At 43.2% G+C, this 24,462-nt stretch overlaps 1 protein-coding gene across 1 annotated transcript in view; it reads left to right on the top strand.

Moving 5' to 3' along the window:
* The window catches only part of DNAH9 (dynein axonemal heavy chain 9), a 368,705-nt gene that overhangs the window by 22,047 nt on the left and 322,196 nt on the right, over positions 1-24,462 (top strand). The window contains exons 8-14 of the mRNA XM_064378055.1: positions 1,275-1,391; positions 5,798-5,948; positions 9,388-9,502; positions 14,246-14,314; positions 16,248-16,374; positions 19,996-20,251; positions 21,308-21,549. Coding sequence (XP_064234125.1) covers positions 1,275-1,391; positions 5,798-5,948; positions 9,388-9,502; positions 14,246-14,314; positions 16,248-16,374; positions 19,996-20,251; positions 21,308-21,549 — 1,077 coding nt within the window. The remainder of the gene's footprint in view (positions 1-1,274; positions 1,392-5,797; positions 5,949-9,387; positions 9,503-14,245; positions 14,315-16,247; positions 16,375-19,995; positions 20,252-21,307; positions 21,550-24,462) is intronic.

Raw genomic sequence — 24,462 nt, 5'->3', positions numbered from 1 at the left:
CCATTAGTCAAAAGCAGACCCAAAAAAGGTAGACTGCAAAGCAGCCTGTATGCGATGTATTTACTACCATAATAAAAAATAAAACAAAACAAAATTCTATGCCCAAGGGAAAAACTAACAACTAAAAAGAAACATACCACAGTGTCATCATGTTTAGAAAGTAGGACTAGACTATGTTTTCCTACTTTTTTTTCTTTTACACACACAAATTCACTACTGTTACAAAGTGATAATGACAAATAATGCCACAAATTAGAGATTGGAGTTAACAAAGTTTCTCTGAAAATTGCTACATTCTAAGAGAAATACGTTAGGGTTGCCAGATAAACTACACTAATTTGGACATACTAAAAAAAAAAAAAATTCTTGTTTATCTGAAATTCAAATTTATCTGAGTGCCCCATAGTTTTATTTGCTATATTTGGTAATCTTAAGAACAAGGCTAGTTGCTGTCTTAACCAATTAAAATGTATTTAGAAGAAAGAGTTTCTGTTAGTTTAATTAGCTTTCTTTCCTGCTAATGGCTAGATTAGTTCACTGACAATGAAAAAAATAGAATTCTGACTTGCGGAAGGAAGGAAAGTGGGTGGTAATGTAGGACAGCCCCATTGCTGAGGCTGTTGCTGCTGCAGTGGTTTTCAGGGTAATAAGAACTGGTGTTGGCCGGGCGCGGTGGCTCACGCCTGTAATCCCAGCACCTTGGGAGGCCAAGGCAGGCGGATCACAAGGTCAGGAGACCGAGACCATCCTGGCTAACATGGTGAAACCCCATCTCTACTAAAAATACAAAAAATTAGCTAGACATAGTGGCATGTGCCTGTAGTCCCAGCTAATTGGGACTTGGGAGGCTGAGGCAGGAGAATCATTTGAACCTGGGAAGTGGAAGTTACCGTGAGTCGAGATTACACCACTGCACTCCAGCCTGGGTGACAGAGCGAGATTCCATCTTAAAAAAAAAAAAAAGAGATCTGATGTTAAGTGAGAGAGAAGGGGCTTCAGGAAGCAGAAGGGAGGAGCATGGAAAGGGCGGAAGAACACCAAACTCACATCTAATTTACCTCACCATTTTGCCTGGAGACTCTAGGTAAAAATGCTGCAATCATAGGGTAACTCTACATGGCTAAAAACTAAGTCATGCCATGGTGAATTTCAGAAAATTAAAATAATTCTTTGGTATAACCAGTTCAAACACAAAAGTTAGCTGTAAGGAGCGTAGTGGGGTTGGCTTTCAGAATATTATGTTTTCCTTATATGAATATATGGTGTCTCTTCAGGACTTTGAAAACAGTGTCTCTGAATTTAACCAGAAAGTAGAAGATCTTGACCGAAGACTGGGGACTATCATTATTCAAGCTTTTGATGATGCACCTGATTTGGAGCATGCCTTTAAGGTTTGTGCAAATGGGGCAGGAGCCACTCTGTCCTGGATACTCTCCCAGCCCTCATCAGAGGATGATATGGATACCTTTCCAACTGTCTGTTCCTGCTAATATTAATTATTCTTATTAATCTAGTAGAGAAGGATATGGGAATCCTTCTCATATCAAGAAAGTGTGCAGAATTGGGATTCTCAGGCTGATTACTCATGCTTTCCTGAAAATGTGACAATGTAAAAATACTTTTAAAAAGCATTTCTGCAGTGATCTCTTTAGGTGCCATACCTTTATCAGTAGAGAAAGCATGACCATGCAATACCGTGGCTATTTAACCGTGGCTACTAGGTTGATTTAGTCTGGAGCAAACCACCTCCCGGGTGATGAGTGATAGGTTTCAGGCATCGATAACTGGAATAAGAAGATTTGTCCTCTTACCATATCATGCTCAGATCAGGTAGTACAAAGTGTATGGAGGAGGTAGTTTAGGACAAGGTGTAGATGATGAGTAGGTAGATGGCTGCACAACTGAGAACACTGCATCGTGAGACATGAAGACTCAGTGGAACACATTAGGTCTTCCACAAGCAATCAAGAGGCTTGTTCTATAAAGTCTTAAGGGTTCCACTAGTTCATGGAAGTTACAAGAAGTCAGATTTTGGTTTAGTAGTGGAAAGAGATTTCTGTCAAAGCTGTTTAAGGTGAACTTCCTTAGCAAGTAGTTAAGTTTCTGGGCACTGAAAATGTTCAGACACAGGATCTGTGATGGGTGGGACAATTGTAGAAGAGGCTTAAATCCTGGATGATTGGATCTGTGCTATTCTAGAATATTTGGTAACCAAATGTGGCAGGCTCCATTGGCCATTGACTATATATATATTGAGAAAGATTCTGCTCTCCAAGCATTTGAACGAATTCCAAGGAAAAGGCTTGCATGCATCTACAAAATGATCATGTATGCCATTAACTGTCAGGGCTAATTGAAACTCTGTTGCTCGGGTAACTTTTGGGTCTGAAACTCCATTCATCCACTAAGGATGCCCAGCCCTACCCATCATATAGATCCCTCTCTACCAGAGATGTTCAGGAGTCTTCAAGGGATGCCTCACAAGTATTCTCAAGTCACTTTAAAGTCTTTGAAATCATGGCATCTGCTACATGTCTACAGACCCTCTTTAAATTTTATCTGCCAAGAAAAGTGCTTGGAGGAGTCTTGCCATTGCTTTTCTTCTGATGGTCGCCACCATGAAAACATCTCTGTGTGCGCTAAGGGCATACCTCTTTGGGTTGCAAAATTCCAATCCTTAAAATTTTAAAGTAGAGTAAGGTTCTGGGCAGAAGTAGAGGGAGACCTTTCCTCTACTGAAGCAGCACTGCCATATCCAGCGCTTCAAAGGGCTCATAAAAGCATATTATTTATCTTCTGACCTTGACTCCTCTTCTCAGCAGAGCTTCCAACCCAGCCTGTGGGAACTAGTAGGAAAACCACAACCCTCTGATCCCTTCTGCCTCCTTTGTTTCTCCCTTTTTAGTGATCTCACCAATAAGAAACTAAAACTGCCTTCCTCCCCAAGCCACAGCAAAAGCTCCAGTGGATATAAGCTCATGCAGAGAAGAGCTTTTTCAAGGTTGGGGAGTAGGGACCAGAAAGAGCACCTGACTCTGGATCCCCTGTTGCTGCTGTAAGATCATCTAACCGGCCAGGCGGGTGGCTCATGCCTGTAACTCCAGCACTTTAGGAGTCCAAGGCAGGTGGATCACGAGGTCAGGAGATCGAGACCAGCCTGGCCAATATGGTGAAACCCCATCTCTACTAAAAATACAAAAAAATTAGCTGGACGTGGTGGCACGCACCTGTAGTCCCAGCTACTAGGGAGGCTGAGACAGGGGAATCACTTGAACCCGGGAGGCGGAGGTTGCAGTGAGCCGAGATCTCGCCACTGCACTCCAGCCTGGCAACAGAGCAAGACTCCATCTCACACACACACACACAAAAAGGCGGGGACATGAATCCACAAGTACATCCAAGTCAAGGACTGTGAATAGAGGGTGCAGGCTGGCCATGGTGGTCCCTCAGTGCACACATCTGTACTTCCCCAACAGAAGATTGGAGCTACAGAACTCGGTGGAGTCCTGCTCTCTTATGCTTCCATTGAGGCAGAGCTACTTTTTACTGTCTCCAGAGATCTGGGTGATTGTTTGGTGGAAGAAAGTGTGACCCTAGAGCCTTCCTACTGGAAGGCTTTTTAGCACCTTTAGAGTGTTCTTAGAGTGCCTTGAAATCGTTACAGAAATCCAGTCAAACTGTCAGACCTAGAAAACATCTGACCAAAGACCCCATATTTGGCTTTTCTCTGTACTTGGCCATTCCGCATAACATGGCCTGGAGACCTCAGACTCCTGGGAGCCATCTAAGATTGTGAGCTGATGCCAGCCAGCTACTAGAGTTTGCATTCCCTCCAGGCTTTGAATGTCAGTGAAGCAAAGTGGCTCAACCTGAAGGAAAGGGGTAGAATAAAGAGCATAAGTTCTTAGACAAGTGCAGACTACTCTGCTTTCAGTTTTAGGACATGTGGGTGTAATTTTACATCGTGTTTCTCATGTTCATTGACTTAAAGCAAGGGTTTCAAAATTTTTTCTACAAAAGGACAGAGAATAAATATTTTAGACTGTGGGTACATGTGTTTTCCGTCACATGTTCTTCTTTCGTTTTATTATTTATTATTTTTATTTATTTATTTTTGAAACAGATTCTTGCTTTGTTGCCTAGGCTGAGTACAGTGGTGGGATCTTGGCTCATTGCAACCTCCGCCTCTGGGTTCAAGCGATTCTCCTGCTTCAGCCTGCCAAGTAGCTGGGATTACAGGCATGAATCACCATGCCTGGCTAACTTTTTGCATTTTTAGTAAAGATGGGGGTTTTGCCACTTGGCCAGGCTGATCTTGAACTCCTGGCCTCAAGTGATCTGACTGCCTCAGTCTTCCAAAGTGTAGGGATTATGGGCAATAGCCACGTGCCAAGTCCTCTTTTTAACTTTTTAAAATCTTTTTTTAAATGCAACAACCATGCACTGAGGCCACGGGCCAGGCTTGGGCAAGTTTGGCTGCCTACTGCTGTACTTTGTGACCTCCTGACTTGACTCACCAGCTGGAGATGAGAGGTTATCATGGAAGGCATGTTTAGAAGCAGTGGATTACTATAACCTAAGTATAACTGGAGTCCTACATGGCCTCATCTCAGAAAAGCATCACAATCGAAGAAACACGCAGGAGCCAGAAAGTAATTAAAAGCATTTCTCGGCCGGGCGCGGTGGCTCAAGCCTGTAATCCCAGCACTTTGGGAGGCCAAGGTGGGTGGATCACGAGGTCAAGAGATCGAGACCAACCTGGTCAACATGGTGAAACCTCATCTCTACTAAAAATACAAAAAATTAGCTGGGCATGGTGGCGCATGCCTGTAATCCCAGCTACTCAGGAGGCTGAGGCAGGAGAATTGCCTGAACCCAGGAGGCGGAGGTTGCAGTGAGTCGAGATTGCGCCATTGCACTCCAGCCTGGGTAACAAGAGCAAAACTCCATCTCAAAAAAAAAAAAAAAAAAAAAAGCATTTCACATCTTGATTTTGCTGCTCTAGGAAACACTGAGGGGTTATAGCCATTTTAATCCCAGGAACACATCTTCAGCACAAGCTCAGCATCACTGCCATTCTCAGGGCACCTGCTCTCAGAAACTTGTTTTTTTGTTGTTCCCATTTCCATCATCACCTTCCTTCTGTTCTAGGTTTTTGTTTTTGGTTTTTTGGGATTTTTTTTGTGTGTGATGGAGCCTTGCTCTGTCGCCCAGGCTGGCGTATAACGGTGCAATCTCAGCTAACTGCAGCCTCTGCCTCCCGCCGGGTTCAAGCAATTCTCCTGCCTCAGCCTCCTGAGTAGCTGGGATTACAGGTGCCTGCCACCACGCCCAGCTAATTTTTGTATTTTTAGTAGAGATGGAGTTTCACCATCTTGGCTAGGCTGGTCATGAATCCCTGACCTTGTGATCCACCTGCCTCACCTTCCCAAAGTGCTGGGATTATAGGCGTGAGCCACCATGCCTGGCCTGTTATAGGTTTTAATTATATAGCTCAACTTAACCTTTCTGACTTCTTTAGTGTCCCTTTATTTAATGCTTTATCCAGATACTCACACCAAGTAGAGCTGGGGGTAGGTAACTCAGCAGACAGGAATTCTCTGTTAGAAGCAAAGGAGAGGAGAAAGACTATGAATATCCACATATGAATAATTACTGGTCCAATTCCACAATAACACTGTTCATCTTTCTCACATTGGTAGGCATATGGAGGAAAAACCAGGACACTGGATGTATGTAAGCATGGAAAGGTTGAGTCTGTGATTTTTTTTTTCTTTTTCCTCTGCCTTCCCTACAGCTGCTAGACATAGCAGGAAACCTCCTTGAAAGACCACTGGTAGCGAGGGATGCGTCTGATAAATATCTGGTCCTCATCCAAATGTTCAACAAAGATCTGGATGCAGTGAGGATGATCTATAGTCAGCATATCCAGGAGGAAGCAGAACTTGGTAGGCTTGTTGCAGGGGATTTTGGTGGGGATGTTCTGTTACTCGGAAGAAACAACTCATTCCTCTTGTATTTGTTGAATGTCCCTATATGGATCCATAAATTCTCAAAGAGCAAGCACACTCTTCTAGCTTGAACTTCCAGACCCGCATGGGTGACTGTGGAGCTCTCTGAACTGTAGCTTTCCCTGTTTCTGGGACTGAAATTGGCAAGCTGACCCAGCGTGGTACAGTCTTACTGCCTCTGTTCAGCTGAGACCTTGGCATAATGTGTGAGTTGACCCTTGATCCGTGTTGCTACACTGACTAATCTTCAGCATACCTCCATTCCAAAATAAATGTTCACATGCCTAAGAGAAGTTTCTTACGCCTTCCAATGCCATAGTAACCATGCTTCTGGTGGGGGGAACCAGCAGGAGCCCTCCAAAGGGCAGTACTGTGCCAAAGTGTGACGTCTCCATTTTTATTACAATGCTTAGAGTCAAAACAAGTGCCTTTCAGTTTTACATACATTTATTGAGCCCTTGCTACATGCCAGGCAAGCCTATGGGTATGATATAATGTGGCAGGTCAAGATAAGGGATAAAATAAATTAGTAAAAAAAGGTGGTTGTTTATAGAATGTGAGTACTGTTCAACTTGAGTTATAAAGAATGGTAACAAGCTGGGAGGGATGGTGTGAACCTCTAGTCCTGGTTCCTCAGGAGGCTGAGGCAGGAGGATTGCCTGAGTTCAGGAGTTCGAGGCTGCAGGAACTATGACCCTACCACTGCACTCCAGCCTGAGTGACAAAGCCAGAACCTGTCTCTAAAAATAAAATAAACAATAAATAAAATACATTCCTACAGTCAGTCACACAGTGCTTGCACATTGTGGAGGCTCAGTAAGTGGTTATTGGACTGAATAGCTTATGGCATCTGAAAAATGATGCCATTTGGATGAAACAAATTATTAACTGCTTATTATGAAAGAATTTCTGCAGTGATCTCTTTATGAAAAGAAAGAACACTAACAAGACAAGATGCATTGTGGCACCTTGAGATTTGAAGGTAGGCTTATGGAACAGGGAGTTGAGCTGAGCCCTAAAAGTTGGGAGATCAACAGTAAAGGAGAAGAGGCAGAGGCCTTCACAGTAGACATGAGAGGATGCGGAAGGTGATTGGCTGGGACTGCCTGTAGCCACACAAGGTGTGCAGAAGACACCCAGTCGGCCACGGCATTAGGGGTCAGCTTGGGAAGTGCTCAGAGTGCCACGTTAAGGAATTTGGAATTCATCATCGAGGTTATGGGAAATTATCAAAGACTTTTAAGTAGCTGAGTAACAGGATTGCTCTGCTTGCAAGTAGGTTTCACAGTGAGGTCATCAAGAATTGCCTCCACGTAGAAGTCATTTTGGGAAAATCTGTTGGCCAAGCATTATGTGGGATCATCCTAATGACTTCTTAGGGTCCAGTACAGAGTCTGAAAACTCTAATGTCTTCAAAAGCTATATCGGTCACAAATGACCATGACCTTGGTACCTTAAAACACCACCACCCATCTTTCAGCTCACCCTTCTGTAGGTCAGGAGTCCAGCATGGTGCATCTGGGTTCTCTACTGAGAGAATCCCAAAGCTGAAATCAAGGCGTCAGCCAGGCTGAGTTTGCATCTGGAGGCTCTGGAGGAAAAATCCACTGCCAGCCTCCTTTCTGTTGGTAAAATCCAATTCTTCATGACTATGGGAGTGAAGTCTCCATTTCCTGTTGGCTGTCAGCCAAGGGCCATTCTTAGCAACTAGAAGCCACCTGCATTCATTGCCGCATAGCCACCTCCATCTTCAAGCCAGCAACAGGATGTTAAATCCTCTTATGCATCAAATCTCTGCTTTCCTCTCCTGCTACCAGACAGAGAAAACATTCTCCCTATTTTTTTTTTCTTTTTTTGAGACGGAGTCTCACCCTGTAGCCAGGCTGGAGTGCGGTGGCGCGATCTCAGTTCACTGCAACCTCCACCTCCCAGGTTCAAGCGATTCTTCTGACTCAGCCTCCCAAGTAGCTGGGACTACAGGTGTGTGCCACCACGCCGGGCTAATTTTTGTATTTTAGTAGAGATGGGGTTTCACCGTGTTGGCAAGACTGGTCTCTATCTCCTGTCCTCATGATCTGCCCACCTTGGACTTCCAAAGTGCTGGGATTACAGGTGTGAGCCACCGTGCCTGGCCAGCATTCTGCTTTTAAGGGCTCACCTGCTTAGGTCAGGCCCATCCAAGTTCCTCCTTCTCCTCCTGCTGTATAACATAACATGACCACAGGAGTGAGCTCTCATCATAGCCACAGTTTGTACCCACGCTTAAAGGGGAGAGGATTATTTGAGGGTGAGAGTAATTGGGGGTCATCTTAGAATTTTGCCTGTCAAGGAGCACAAGCGGGAAATGACAATCATGGATCTGGAGTGAGTATGGTGATGCCAGGGAAGGGTGGCATCTGTGGTGAAATAAAGGAAGTGACTACTTCTCTAGTTGCTGGTTAGAAATGCCGGCTGATTCTTGCTAATCTTCTTATTTTACCAGAGAAGCTGGAAAGTGAGGTTCTCTAAAAACTGAAATCTCACATTCGTTAAATCCTGACTACTAAATATAAACAAACACACCCAATACCTGGGCCAACATAAGCATATCTAGTCTGTGCTAACTTGAGTCCAGGGCTCCATAATCCACATGGCCTGCCTCATTCATCATCTTACTGAATTCTCACAGGAACCCTGGAAGTTAATTAAACCGGGAAGATATTCCCATTTTATAGAAGAGAAAATTGAGACCCAGAGTGATTGAGTTGTCTGTTTGAGGGAGTGTTTCACCTATGACTATTCAATTAGAGTTATCTTGAGAGCTTTTAAAAAACACTCAGTGGTGGCCAGGTGCAGTGGCTCACACCTGTAATCCCAGCACTTTGGGAGGTCGAGGTGGGTAGATCACCCAAAGTCAGGAGTTCAAGACCAGCCTGACCAATATGGTAAAACCCCATCTCTACTAAGAATACAAAAATTAACCAGGCGTGGTGGTGGGCACCTGTAATCCCAGTTACTCGGGAGGCTGAGACAGGAGAATCGCCTGACCCTGGGAGGCAGAGGATGCAGTGAGCTGAGACTATGCCACTGCACTCCAGCCTGGGCAACACAGTGAGACTCCTTGAAACACTCATGGCTGGGTCCCTCTCAGAGCAATTAAATCAGAATAGCTTGGGCAGGGGACCCAGGTCCCTTGAGGCTGTGAGTGTTGTCTCAGGGTCACGCTTTCTTCCTCTTTAACAGAACCTCCCCCCAGAGGAACTCCAGTGTGCTCCCAGGTGACTTTAGTCTGGAGGTAGATTAGGTAAAAAAGGAGTATCTGGCGGGAGGCGTTTGCAGGGTGGAGAGGGCTGCGGTGCTCTAGACTCATTTCGGTCTGTTTGTGCTGTGTCCCCAGGGTTCTCCCCTGTGCACAAGAACATGCCCGCCGTGGCTGGGGGCCTCCGCTGGGCACAGGAACTGAGGCAGCGCATCCAGGGTCCTTTCAGCAACTTTGGATGCATCACACATGCGTGAGTATTGTGTTCCTGAAAGCTGGGTTTGTCCTGGGCTGCTGTTCCTGCCTTGGAATCCGAGTGTTGTAGAAATGCAACCCCCTTCACGAAGACAGGAAAGTCGTCTTCCTTTCTTTCCATTTCCAGCAAGGGATTAGATACCTATTGGCCAAGCAGTCATGATATTGATGCATTTGGACTGACGAGCAGGCCCCTTAGTGTTAAGTGAGGTGTAACTGGCTGACTCCTTTTGCTCCGTAGGATTAATTTCTGGAGGACAATGAGCCAGGGATTTCAAGGTCTGGGGAGTTCTTCCACATGTCTCCCTTTGACATAATGTCTCCTTGCTGCTGAGGCCACTGGAAAATAATGAAGCCCAGTGTTTCCTCAGGTGCAGTATGAGGTCCTTGTACATCAGAACAATCCTAAGAAACCTGTTAAAGATGCGGATTCCAGGGTCTCACCTGTCACTGGCTGAATCTGAATCAGCTGTGGGCTGTGAATCTGCCCCTTCAGCAAGCTCCTCCTGTGATTCTGATGATGACCAGGTTTGGAAACCATCAGCTTGCTTCACAGCTAAGGTTAGAAGCTGAGCTAGAAGCATCTCAGCTGCTAATTGTGCTGTTGTGTTTAAGATGCTGCCTAAGGAAGGGCAGTCTTTCTTGGATCCCTCCTTCTAAAAGACTGAATCTTGCCGAGAGCACACAGGTTTTGGAAAACACAACAGAAGGAAAGGAATCAAAGTCTGGCCTTTGGACTCACAGGCTTTTTGGAGTTAGGGAGAGCCTTAGAGACTCTCTGGCCTGGCCCAAGTAGGAAGACTCAACACCATCAGAGGCCAAACAAATGCAAATGAGTTAGTGAGGCAGGTGCTGCAGGACGGCCAGGATGGGGTCTGCAGGAAGCCACCAACACCCCACTCCAGCATTGCCAAGCCGAAAAGCAGACCCAATGTGAACAATGTCCTGACTGTTGGAGGTAAGCTGGAAACTGGATTTTGAAGGTGAACATCCAATTTTCCAATGACCAAGGATTCGATTTTTTCTCAAACTGCGCAGATCTAACAAAGCATGCCCATGAGGCAGGTCTGCCCTGTGAGTGATCCATTTGCAGCATTGCTTGGGTCTGGGCAGGCTCTTTATTTTTTGATGAAGAAATGGAAGAATTGAAGAGAGATGACTTGTCCAAGATCCTAGAGACAGACAAAGAAAGAACTGGGGAAAAAATGCCTGGTTCTCCAGGCTCCTAATCCAGAACACTTCCCGGGGACCTCCAACCCTGGGAAGTTTGGCGGGGAGTAGGACTGAGCCCTCATGCATGTCAGTTATGCAGCGGAAGGGTGAAGATATGTGAATGTGGGGGAGGGGTGCCAGGGCTGCCTCTAAAATGTGGACTTCAGTAGCTGTCACAGGTCTGGTTCCCAGGGAGCAGATCTATGATGTGTGTACAGGAATTTATAGAGATCCTTTCAGGAACAGTACCCATGAGGGAGGGGGAATGGATTGGGCAGAGAAAGAAGCTGAGCTGCAAGAAAGTTGCAATGGAGGCCTCAGCTAGTGCTCCAGGGAGCTTGGGCCCTTCAGAGCTGCCCTGTCTCTGTACCCCAACATCAGCTGGTTGGATGTGGGCTTTCCTGGGGAGGGGCATGACCTTTGGGCCACGCAGCTAGCTTTGGCCAAGGCTGTTCCCAAAGAGGGAGGCAGCATTGCTTCTGCAGCAGCCAACACTCCTGGCTGGAGGGGACAGGGTGAGAGGCAGGGGTAGAAGTGGAGAGGTTTGAAGGCATACCAGAGCCTGGTCCCACAAGGGGATCAGGAAGGCACACAACAGAGACCTCTGTAATTCCTGTGAAAACTCCCCCTTGTTTGTTTGTTTTTTTGTTTTGTTTTGTTTTTGAGATGGAATCTTGCCCTGTTGCCCAGGCTGGAGTGCAGTGGTGCGATCTCAGCTCAGTGCAACCCCCGCCTCCCTGGTTTAAGTGATTTTCCTGCCTCAGCCTTCCGAGTAGCTGGGACTACAGGCGCGCGCCACCACGCCCAGCTAATTTTTGTATTTTTGGTAGAGACGGGATTTCACCCATGTTGGCCAGGATGATCTCGATCTCTTGACCTCGTGATCCACCTGCCTCGGCCTCCCAGCGTGTTGGGATTACAGGTGTGACCCCTTGTTTTAAAAATGAATTCAAATGTATATTATGCTCTATAATAGGAAGTGATTGGTTATTAAAAATGTTTTAGATTCCTCACCATGAAGTGACATGGAGGCTGCAGGGAATTTCACTGTGCTTGTTCCTGTGACTCCCCAGACCCACTCAGCGACATGCCCACAGGAGAAGCCTCACTCTGCCCTGGCCTCATTCTTTTCTAGATACAAAACTGAGACCTGAGGTTGGGGCCTGTGGGGCTGGTGGAAATCACACAGCCTGGGAGGGGAGAGCGCCCATTTGGGCTGAAGCATGTTCCATCTCTCCTTGCTGTCTGGCAGATGTATCTGCTCATTCACCACAAAAGTGAAATGAGTAACTGGGGAAAAAAATGCCAGCAAATTCAATGCTTTCTCTGCAGGCATGAGGGCTTCTGTGGAAAGCTCGAGGGATCTGGTGAAGAAATCCTATGTTAGTTTAAAGAGCAAGTGGATTTTAAGGAATCTCTGAGGTGAGCTGCCTAATTTTGCCACCAGGACAAACAGAAACAATCCTCCACATAGTTAGTGTGAAGGTTTTGAAGAATTAAAGAGACTTCACCAATTTTTTTTCCAGGAGATGGACTTTCATTAGTGTTGCAGTGAGCACCAAAACGAGTTGTGAGTAACAGTGCCTCGAGCCAAATGCTCCTCTGTGGTCTTTAGCATTTCTGCAGAAGCCTCCGTGAGTGTGTGTGTATGCACGCACATAGGCACTTGTGTTTATGCATGTTATATGTACATGTGTGCACACTTTCATGTATGTGCATTACATGTGTACATGTTTCAGGGGTAAAAGCTGGGAGGGACCCTCATGTAAAAACATGAGAAGTGGTAGTGTTTCTGATCACATCTTCTAGATGGATTTCAGAAAAGGGGAAACATATATATTTAAATATATATAAAAGGCCAGGTATGGTGGCTCACGCCTGTAATCCCAGCACTTTGGGAGGCCAAGGCGGTCCGATCACAAGATCAGGAGTTCGAGACCAGCCAGGACAACATTGAGAAACCCCATCTCTACTAAAAATACAAAAATTAGCTAGACATGTTGGCACACATCTGTAATCCCAGCTATTCAGGAGGCTGAGGCAAGAGAATCGCTTGAACCTCAGGAGGTGGAGGTTGCAGTGAACCAAGATCATGCTACTGTACTGTAGCCTGAGTGACAGAGCAAGACTCTGTCTCAAAAAAAAAAAATATATATATATATATATATACACATATATATATTTTTTTAATATGCATGTACCTACTTAGATATTTACCTGGCATATACTGTTATAAACAATCATGCATCACTTACCAATGGGGTTATGTTCTGAGAAGTATATTCCTAGGTAATTTTGTCATGATGTGAACGTCATAGAGTGTATTTACGCAAACTTACGTCTATGGTCTAGCGTATTGCTCCTAGGCTACAAATCTGTGAGGTGCGTGACTGTCCTGAGAATTGCAGGCAATTGTAGCACTGTGGTAAGTGTTTGTGTATCTAAATATATTTGAACATAGAAAAAGTACAGCAGGCTGGACGCAGTGGCTCATGCCTATAATCCCAGCACTTTGGGAGGCCAAGACAGGTGGATCATGAGGTCAGGAGTTCGAGACCAGCCTGGCCAACATGGCAAAACCCCATCTCTACTAAAAAATGCGAAAATTAGCTGGGCATAGTGGCACATGCCTGTAGTCCCAACTACCCGGGAGGCTGAGGCAGCAGAATCGCTTGAACCTGGGAGGCGGTGGTTGCAGTGAGCCGAGATCATGCCATTGCACTCCAGCCTGGCAATAGAGTGAGACTCCATCTCAAAAAATAAATAAATAAAATAAAAAGTACAGCAAAAAATATGGCATACAAGATAAAAAATGGTACGCTTGTGTAGGACACTTACCATGAATGGAGCTTGCAGGATGGGAAGTTGCTGTGAGTCCACAAGTGGGTGGTGAGTGAATGCGAAGGCCCAGGGCGTTACTCTACACTTTTATATGACTGGTAGCACAGTAGGTTTGTTGACACCAGCATCACCACAAGCATGTGAGTAATGTCTTGCACTGTGTCACTAGGCAATAGGAATTTTTCAGCTTCATTAAAGTCTTAAGGGACCTCTGTCGTATATGCACATATATGTTGACCAAAATGCCATGTGATGCGTGATTGTATATAACATTGATGGTCTTAAATACAGAGAACTATAGCACCTATAATTTTTTCATATTTCAATTTCCCTTTTATTGAAATTTTTGAAGGACCTCATTTATCTTGTGCTTGACCGGCTCAGCTAGGTGAGGGTGTTGGAGCTCCAGGCCCAAAAGGTTATGAGAACTCTTGCAGAGCTGTCTGCATTTCAGGAAGTGCAGATGCCCTCTAGTGGCCAGAGTAGGATGTTTGGGAAGACGAAGGGCTCTTTTAGGGCTATTTGGAAACTAGCCAAGGAGCTATTCATGCTCTTTTAAGACTGCATTGCACTCCAGCCTGGGCAACAAGAGCAAAACCCTATCTCAAAAAAAAAGACTACAGTTTGTTCCTTGGATTATTATTTTGACTTCTAATTCTGTGTCGTTTTTTCTCTTTGGTACGGGTAGTTGCATGGAATCTGCAGAAGGAAAGCGAATGAAACAAAAATATGAAGATATGCTCTCATTGCTAGAAAAGTAAGCAACTTCTGGGATTGTGTTGGTCTGCAAATCGCACAGCCTCCGCGATGCCTTTTGCAGCTCCTAGTTTGTGCAGATTCCTCAGTGGCTCTGAAGTATCACTGTGTGTTTTATGTTATAACCACAATATTTGTGAGTACGGTATTTCTGGGTTGCAGACACAGGGTCTCTGGTGGAATTCAGCTCTATTCTGGAAACAAATACTTTTCCAGTGTAGTTTTGCTGGGAGTGTAAAATAGCTCTAGGATTGGGGCGCTACTCGCGATACTCCAAGATTGGAGTCACGGAACATTGCAACAGCTGCTTACTAAGCAGAAAGCAACAGTGCATGCTGCACAAAGAGGAAATAAGTTAAAAAATACCTCCTGTATCATTTTATGGAGAAAGCGTAAGAGTGAAAATTTTATGTGACTTCAGAGTTGTTCCTGCTTTAAAGCTGAATGACATGTCTTTTGGGGGCTCGGGGGCTGGAAACAGCCATTTCTTCTCCTTCTGCCATTTGCTCTTTCTCCTGGTTCAGGAGGCAGAACCAGGGGATGGTTCTCGTAATTGTAGCAGTTCTGATTATAATTGTGATTGTGCTTCGCATTGTTTCAGACAAATTAACTCATAGCACCTCTACCTGCCAAGTAACACACATTCCACCCCTTTTACCTCCAAAGTAACTTCAAGTCCATCCACTCCTCTTTATCTCCACCACCAGCATCTTCACAAGAGACTGGAACTTCTCCAGGCTGAACTGCTGCAGTGGCTTCCTAACAGTCCTTGGTGCCTTCAGATCTGTTCCCCTCAGTACCCACATTGTTACCAAATCCACTAATGTCGCCACAGCCACCACCAGCTGGGAGGCCTTGCAGTGGTTCTCCTAGCCTCCTTAACATGACACGAAAAGTCCTCCTTGAGGTGGTCCATGCCCACCCCCGCCCCGCTGCACCATCACCTCCAGCCTCTGCCATGCTCTGTAGTTCTTGTTTCAAGTACTCAGCCATGCTGCTTCTCACCTGTACCCATTGGCCATGCCAGGAATGCTCACTCTCCCTTCGCCACCCAACCTCTGCCCATCCTCTGAGACTCAGGCAAGCATCCCTTCATCACCTCTCCTATGAAACCTTCCCTGACATTCTTCTTATCATCCCCAACCCTCCATCTCTGCCGTTAGGTGCCTGACGCCCTGTACATTTCTTTAGGATTGCACCTGCTGCACTGTGTCAGGGTGATCTGTTTACCTGTGATCCTCACCATTAACGGCCTTTACTGCTAGGTACTCATCCATCATTTTTATCCCCCAAGCCTAGCACATAGTAAGTACTCAGTCAATGTGTAATGACTGAATGATGAATGTCCATGAGCTACATAAAGATTAATGTGAGATGGCTCATGCCTGTAATCCTAGCACTTTGGGCAGCCAAGGTGGGCAGATCACAAGGTCGAGAGATCAAGACCATCCTGGCTAACACGGTGAAACCCCATCTCTACTAAAAATACAAAAAATTACCTGGCCGTGGTGGCATGTGCCTTTAATCCCAGCTACTCAGGAGGCTGAGGCAGGAGAATCTCTTGAACCCAACAGGCGGAGGTTGCAGTAAGCCAAGATCGCACCACTGCACTCCAGCCTGGGTGACAGAGCGAGACTCCATCTCAAAAAAAAAAAAAAAATAGTGTGAGAACAATTCTTCCCCTGTAATTTATTCCAACATTTACTGAGACTAATCACAATTCCTTATCCCCCTGAAAGGTGGTCTCATGGAGTCTTTCTCTTCTCTGATTGAAGCAATGCTCCCTTTAGAAATTTGTGGTTACCCACAGAAGCTGATCCAGCCTGGCTGGGTCACTGACTAGTAGCATCTTCAATTCATGTTGCAGATTATGACCAGGCACTGGGGAGTGGGGAGGGGGCTTATGAGGTGGCTGTTGTCTCTGACCCTTGCAGGTATGAGAAAAGACTTTATGAGGACTGGTGTCGGACAGTGTCAGAGAAGTCACAGTGCAATCTTTCCCAACCACTTCTGAAACGTGACCCAGAGACGAAGGAGATCACTGTCAACTTTAATCCACAGGTCAGTCGGCTAATAGTAGCTCTCTTTTGGGTGCCTGAAGAACTTCTTTGGACTCTGTTGATTTCAAAGGCATAAAGATTTTTTTTTTTTTGACACAGAGTTTCACTCTTGTCACCCAGGCTGGAGTGTGGTAGTGCGATCTTAGCTCACTGCAATCTCCGCCTCCCAGGTTCAAGCTATTCTCCTGCCTCAGCCTCCCAGCATAAAGACTTTATAAGAATAGGCAAAAGCCTGCTCAAAATAATTTGTACCCTGGATTTCTTTTGTGGGGTGAATCCTGGGGTATAGTGTTTTATTAAATTGTCCATGTTCACATTTTTCACTGGGGTTGCTCAATATTTTGCTTTGATTTTGCACAACAGGAAATATTGCAAAAGGTCACCACTCATTTAGTAACAAACATAGCCCACTGAGCCTACCTTGAATACTTACCATGTCTGAAGGCCATTGACTACATGCTGGAGGGCCAACCAAGTGCATGTAAGACTTGGCTCCTGCCCTCAAGGAACCCACGGTCTAGTTGGGGGTCAGAACCTTAACATGCAAAATTTTATCTTCACGAGATGGCATATGGTAAATCCCAGGAGTAGCTTTGGAAATAAGACTCTAGATGAGTGATTCTCAACTGGTGGTGATTTTGTCCTCCTGGAAACATTTTTGTTTTGTCAAACTAGGCAGGAGTGCCAATGGCATTTAGTGGATAGATACCAGGGATTCTGCTAAACTTCCTGCAATGCACAGGACAGTGTACCAGAACAGAGTTACTTGTCCAAAAATGTCAAAGTGCTGAGGTTGAGAAAGTATTTTAGATGACCAGAAGGGTGGAAGACCAGTGGGGACTATAGCAGCCACAGAAAGTTTAATACTGGAGAAAAATGATAACTACAGGTTAGTTTGTATCAAAAATAACATTACTGAGGTCAAAAAAACTATTGGCCACACTGAGCTAAAAGCAGTCACCTACATCTCCCCTCATGGCCTGTGCTACAGGAATGCACTATAGATTGAGCTGAAAACCAACCTGATGGCATACTGATGTCTTTCAAGAAAATTGCAAACATCACTTCCCTCCTCTACAATCAAAGTCAACAAGGAATATGGAGAATTAATTTCTTCACTTTGGCAAGACATGAGTCTGTTTAACTTGCTGAACTCCTTTTATCAATTTTATTGGCATTCACTGTGAGCAATATTGAGTAATAAATGCTTAAAGAGATGAATATCTGGATTACCAAGGAGGCCACAGTCTCCATGTTGAAATATAGTAATAAAGTCCTTGATATAAGTCCTTGGTATAAGATATGTTACTATATAGTAATTAAGTACTTGGTATATGACCATACTTGGTCCTGTATTGAAGATTGACCAGCCTCTATATACTCCAAGGGTAAGGACCTTATCTATCTTAATGTGTAGCACATAGGGCGTACTTTATAGATGTTTGGAGGTGATAAAAGGGAAAAGAGGGAGAAAAGAAGAAAAAGGTGGGGGAGGGGTAAATATTAATACCTAAACTATAATGTGAGTTGATGGAGGACAACTACCAGCTTAAGACGTCCAAGAAGAGCACAAACACCCCTCGACACACAGCTTCAAGCAGTGTGGCCATAGCTGGGCTATTAAGAATGAACAGTAACATACTTATCAGTAGAGAGGGACATGATCAGATATTTGCCCCTTTGGGGACAGGGTAAGAATTGTAAAGGTTAATTTTTTCAAATTTATGTAAACCACTTAAATTATTTTAAATGTCTTATTGTTGGGCATTTACATTATTTAACAGTTTCACCAGTCTGTATTTCATTGATTCTAGGAGGCATCTTTTTACATATTTATATCTATGAAATGGGAATGTTTATAGTTTAATAGAATGCATGTTTTCCTTTTTTCTTTTGTTGCACATAAAATAACAGTGAATCTTACAATTGATGACATCTTAAGTTGGATAAAACATGGTATACATGCTACAACAAATATCCCTAGTTTTTATTGTATGCGTTCTTGATTATTTCTATAGGATAAAAGCCCAGAAGTGGCATTTCTGGGCGCAAGGGTATTCACATTTTGAGACTTTTCATGAGTATTACCAACTTGTTCTTTAGAAAGATGAAACTCAGTCATTTTCCTGCCAAGAAGATACTGTTCATTTCTTCAAATAGTTTCTAGACTGTTGAACAAAAAAAAAAAAAAAACAAAAAAACAAAACTCAGTGTAGTTCAATTTGCATTTATTTGATTACTGGTAAATTTGACTTTTTATCATATGTTCATTACTCATGTATATTGATTGTTCTATGAACTGCTTGTTCATGTTCTTTGCCGATTTGCTAGTGGAAGTACCCTCTCTTCCTGTGAATTTGCTAGGATATTTAGGAAATATGTGACAGAAACTAAGAAATCTTCTCCAAATATTTTTACCAGTTTAAATGGCCAAATATATTCGCCATTTTATGTTGATATTTTATGCACAAAAAAATCTATGTTTTATTTTGTGGTTTTATGTTTGGTATGACTTTCTCTACTTCCCTATTATGTCAATAGCCACACATCTTTTTTCTTAATTTTCTTTTCACTTGATACAGTTAAATTTCTAATACTTATCTTGAGCTTACTTCCAAGAAAACTAGAGACTGAGTCCATTTCCCCACAAAATGGTTACCATTTGTCTGAATGCTGAGTAGGGTTTGACCACTGGCGATGAAGAATTGACCCAGAGCACTGGAAGGAAAGCTAGGAGCCAGGTGTCTTTATATAAGGGGTAGACAGAACCTGGGGCCATCTGTTTCATCACCTGTACCTATGCCCATCAGTCCTCATGGGTTCAGGTAGAAACATCAATAAACAACAAAGGATGAAGAAGAGGGTGCCTGGAAACCCTCTTGTCTCACTGGACCCTGTTGTTTCACTGGACTCTTTCTGCTTGGCTTCTTATTTCTTCAGTTGCTGCTAAATTTGGGACTCCACAGAAGTTCAAAGCTGCCTGGATGAGCTCCATTTCCTGACCTCCTAGCATGTTATGACAAGGAAATGCCAGCAGAGGGTTACAGAAGTTGTGGGATATTCCAAATGAATACACTGAATAAGTAAAACGTTTTATTATGGGCACCTCCTCTCAATCCTGTCAGTGACTCGCTGTGACTTTCATCTGGAGAGAATGCCAGAGGTCTGAATTTGAGGCTTCTCATGAATGTTGGTAGCCCAGGCCAGACAATTCTCCTCCTTTAGAACACCACCCTTGGACCCATCCAAGGGTGGTGTTCTAAAGGAGGAGACCACCCAGCCCAACTGACTGGGCCAGCATGAGCCCATCATTTCCACAGCCACATTGCCCAAAGCACAGAAGGCAGAGCCCTCCCCTGTCATCGCTCTTGTCTCTGTTCTTAGTCTTTCCTCTTCTTTATCATTTACAGATTTAGGAAACCTTGCTGCTTTCTGAGACATCTTCCTTCTGCCTGATACTTGATTTTCCTTTTCTGAGACTAGATTTAAGAAACTGATAGGAGTAGAACTTAAGAAGAGACCCAGATCTTTGGGCCTCCTGGGATTGTTCAGTCCTTGACCAGTGCTGCAGATTATTCATTATCACTGAGTGACAGGCAATTGTGTTGCTTCTTTTCTCCAGCTGATATCAGTGCTGAAAGAAATGAGCTATCTTGAACCCAGGGAGATGAAACACATCCCAGAGACAGCAGCAGCCATGTTCTCCTCCAGGGATTTCTACCGGCAGCTTGTGGCCAATTTGGAGTTGATGGCAAGTTGGTACAACAAGGTTATGAAAACTCTGCTGGAGGTGGAATTTCCATTAGTGGAAGAAGAGCTGCAAAATATTGATCTCTGCCTCAGAGCAGCAGAGGAGACTTTCAACTGGAAAACAGAAGGTAACAGGGCACCACCTGAAGTCTGACAAAAGCATGGACATTCAGGAATCTAATAAAGTTCATAGAATCTCAAATTATTCCCTGGTAATTTCATTTGGGTTTGAAACCTATCCAAGCAGAGAAGGCAAGAAGGATTGGTATTCCTTTTCTCCCTTCTCTATGGATATAGTTGGTAAATTTAGAAAACCTTGCTGCCATGCACGTTGGAAGCTCAGAGGTTGCATAAGATCTCCTACAGTCTCCAGCGTATATTGGGTGCTCCATGAGTGAGAGCTCTAACTATCTTTGTTATTTAATTTCCTTAACTAGATTGTAAGCATCTTAAAGCAGCATGCATTGACTTCTCTAGTATCCCTGAATTCAATAAATGTTCATTGGTTGATTAACATGTGCAGGGTACTGTGTGACAAGCTAGAGAGATTATGAGGTGTGTGGGACATGGTCTCTACCCTCAAAGAGCTCACATTTAGTGGGGATCACAGACAGAAAATCTAAGTTATATGGAGCCATGTGATGACTTTGATGAAAAGCCATCATAGAGTTAAAGTGTGATGAATCACAGGAGAAGGAGATTAATTCGAATGAGGGTCCTCAGAAGAGTTAAAGTTTGAAAAAAAAAATCACAATTGATTCATGAAAGTCTTAAAATGCCATATTAAACAAGTTAGAACTTTATTTCACATACACGAGGAAAAGATATTTTCAAAATTTAACACAGTGAAAGTGCTTAAAACATTAAAAGAATGATTAACACAAATAAGGTCATCAAGTCTCACTGGTATTTGGATATAAAACTGTATTTCCTAGCAGCTGTATCAACTTTTGTGTACTTAGTAAGTAAGTGTTACCTCTTTCTCTTCCTCCATAATCAGGATCATGGTAAGGGTTGGCTTTTTAATAAAACTAGGAGGGAAAATATTCTGATGATAATGAAGTTACTGTATAGAAAAGTCTTATAAAATTGCAAGTATTAAATCCTTATCTTTCATAGCAACTAGCCCTTTAGCTATGCCACCGCAGGCTATTTCAATTAATTCTGTTTCTTTTGGGGAGCAGGCATTTGGGATTATGTCACTCAAATCACCAGTCGTATTCATGATCTTGAACAAAGAATTCAGAAAACTAAAGACAATGTGGAAGAGATCCAAAACATCATGAAAACATGGGTGGCTCCAGTATTTAAGAGAAAAGATGGAAAAAAGGAATCCCTTCTTTCTCTGGATGATCAGCATGATCGAATGGAAAAATATTACAATCTCATCAAAGAATCTGGCCTTAAGATCCATGCCCTTGTTCAGGTAATAACCCAGCCACTCAGGCACATATACTATGAGTTTAGGGAAAGCATCAAAAAGTGTGTTTGGGCACAATAAGTGATTTGAAAATTAGGACAGTCAATAAATGTGGTGTCTTCTGGAGTCAAGGATAGAGGTTTAGGCTGATTGCAAAAGACTAAAGCTAATATATAGGGCAAATGAAAAGTTACATTTTGGTATCAATGTGTTGAAATTATTACTATCTTCATGGTGACAACACTTAATTGTCACATGACTTAAGTCTCATACCTACCCCCAAGGGAACAGAAGAAGATGACCAAGGCAGAATCCTAAATTATCCACTGCACTAACCACCCCCATCCCAACTTACCCACACAACCTAGTGTGGTTGTCCAGCATCATCCTTATAAGCCAGCTCCGTAGAGCCTAAAGAAATGAAAGATTATCATGGTATCCCTAAGTGTGTGTGATAAGAAAAAAATGCAGAGTGCTGCACTTTATGCAGGAAAGCTCTGCCCCGCACTGTGGTCAGGGAAACTTTATGTCCCATCATCCAAGACTGAAGCTTCCTTATGAACAACAGGAAAGGGTTATAAATGGCCGCCAGCTCGAACCCTACGCAAGTAGCCATAGGGCAGTTTCTGAAAAGCTGACTCCTGTGGGAAGTCACTAGTGAATCACAGTTGTTATCTGTGGATTATCTGTGGTTTGAAGCACAGTAAAAATGTTGAGCCTTAAGCTCTAGTGCTACCAGAATTAAAAGAAGATAATTACCCCAATTTTGCCTTTGAGAAATAGGGTCCCTCAATTTGATTTAATTTTTAACCCCTTCTGTCCCCATATCAGTAGCTGTTGTAGAACCCAGGCATCCACTTTTCATTCATCTTTCTTTCATCGAACCATTCATTTATCCACTCATTTACCCATCCATCCATCAGTTGTATTTCCATAGCTGTCCTGGGCACTATATTGAATATCAAGATAATGTAAGATATAGTCCCTGCTTTGAAGTAGAAGAAAAACATCAGGCAAAAACAAGAAACTACTTAAGATTTTAAAAGTTTGAAATCTATCTATGATCCATTTATCATCTGTGTATCTATCTATGTAATGACATATGCTCAAATCCATGCTCTTGAAAGTCAGAATGAGAAAAAAATTAGACAACTAAATTGCCAAATCAGTGAAGCACCCACAGTGACCTAGAAAAAAGTACGTATTGTAACATTTTAATTATCCAGGGGTCAACCAGAAAATAAGCAAAAATGACCACAAGCCAAAATACTTACCACAGAAGTCTCTAGAAGTTCAGACACTTTAATAATATCTCTTATTACAACACAATAATAGTAGTTGATAGTTATCTAGTATCTACCATACACTACATACAGTGCCAAGCACTGTCCTAAGCACTGTCCATTTCATTTAATTCTCAATAAAATCAGATACTTCCATTATTTTATTGATGAGAAAACCAAGGCACAGAGAGGTTAAATTGTCTATAGCTGCCCAGCTAATAGGAGGCAGAGCTGTCTAACTGTAGCTCTGCATTTATCCAATATATTATACAACCTCCAGTGTAGTCAGGAAGGTCCCTTAGGTCAAATATAAAACTTAGTAATTAGACTTTAAATAATATTTGCCTTTTGATAACTTAAATATTATTAAATAAAAAACACTGAACAGAAGCTCCACAAAAGCAATTTTTTGTATTTTTCTGCTAGTTGGTACATAGTTGATGCTCAATAAAATATATGCTAAATGAAAATATATATGTATTTTTTGAGACAGTGTCTGGCTTTGTTGCACAGCCTGGAGTGCAGTGGCATGATCTTGGCTTACTATACTCTGACCTGCTGAGCTCCAGGGATCAGGCAGTCCTGAGCTCAAATCCCTGGTCTCAAGCAATCCTCCCACCTCAGCCTCCTACATAGCTGGAACTGCAGGCATGTACCATGAGCCCTGGATAATTTTTAAATTTTTTTGTAGCAATGGGGCTCTCACTATGTTGCCCAGACTGGTCTTGAACTCCTGAGCTCAAGCAATTCTCCCACCTTGGCCTCCCAAAATGCTGGGATTACAAGCATGAGCCACTGCACATGGCCAAAAGAAATACATTTTTTAAAATCATATTCTATCTACATATATATAATTTTACAAAAATGTAATCATCATGCATTATAGTTCTGTCATGTGATTTTTAATTTCAATCGGTTTTAGGGAACAGTTGGTTTTTGGTTACAGGAATAATTTCTTTATTGGTGATTTCTGAGATTTTGGTGCACCCATCACCCAAACAGTGTACACTGCACTCAATTTGTAGTCTTACCCTCACCACCCTCCCACCCTTTCCCCCAGTCTCCAAAGTCAATTGTAGCATTCTTATGCCTTTGCCTCCTCAGAGCTCAGTTCCCACTTATGAGTGAGAGCATACAATATTTGGTTTTTCATGTCTTAGTTGCTTCACTTAGAATAATGGTCTCCATTTCCATCCAGGTTGCTGCAAATGCCATTATTTCATTCCTTTTTATGGCTGAGTAGCATTCCATGGTATATGTATGCCGCAATTTCTTTATTCACTCATTGACTGATGAGCATTTGGGCTGGTTCCTTATTTTTGCTATTGTAAATTGTGCTGCTATAAACATGCGTGTGCGAGTATCTTTTTCATATAATGATTTCTTTTCCTCTGGGTAGATACCCAGTAGTGGGATTGCTGGATCAAATGGTAGTTCTACTTTTAGTTCTTTAATGAATCTCCACATTGTTTTTCATAATGGTTGTGCTAGTTTACATTCCCATCAGCAGTGTAAAAGTGTTCCCTTTTCACCACATTCACACCAATATCTATTATTTGTTTATTTGTTTGATTATGACCATTCTTACAGGAGTAAAGTGATATTGTATTGTGGTTTTGACTTGCATTTCCCTGAT

The sequence above is a fragment of the Aotus nancymaae genome, unplaced genomic scaffold, assembly GCF_030222135.1.
Source record: "Aotus nancymaae isolate 86718 unplaced genomic scaffold, 86718_ANA_hifiasm-v0.15.2.pri h1tg000018l, whole genome shotgun sequence".
Lineage (NCBI taxonomy): Eukaryota > Metazoa > Chordata > Mammalia > Primates > Aotidae > Aotus > Aotus nancymaae.
This window is presented reverse-complemented; position numbering and strand designations above follow the sequence as displayed.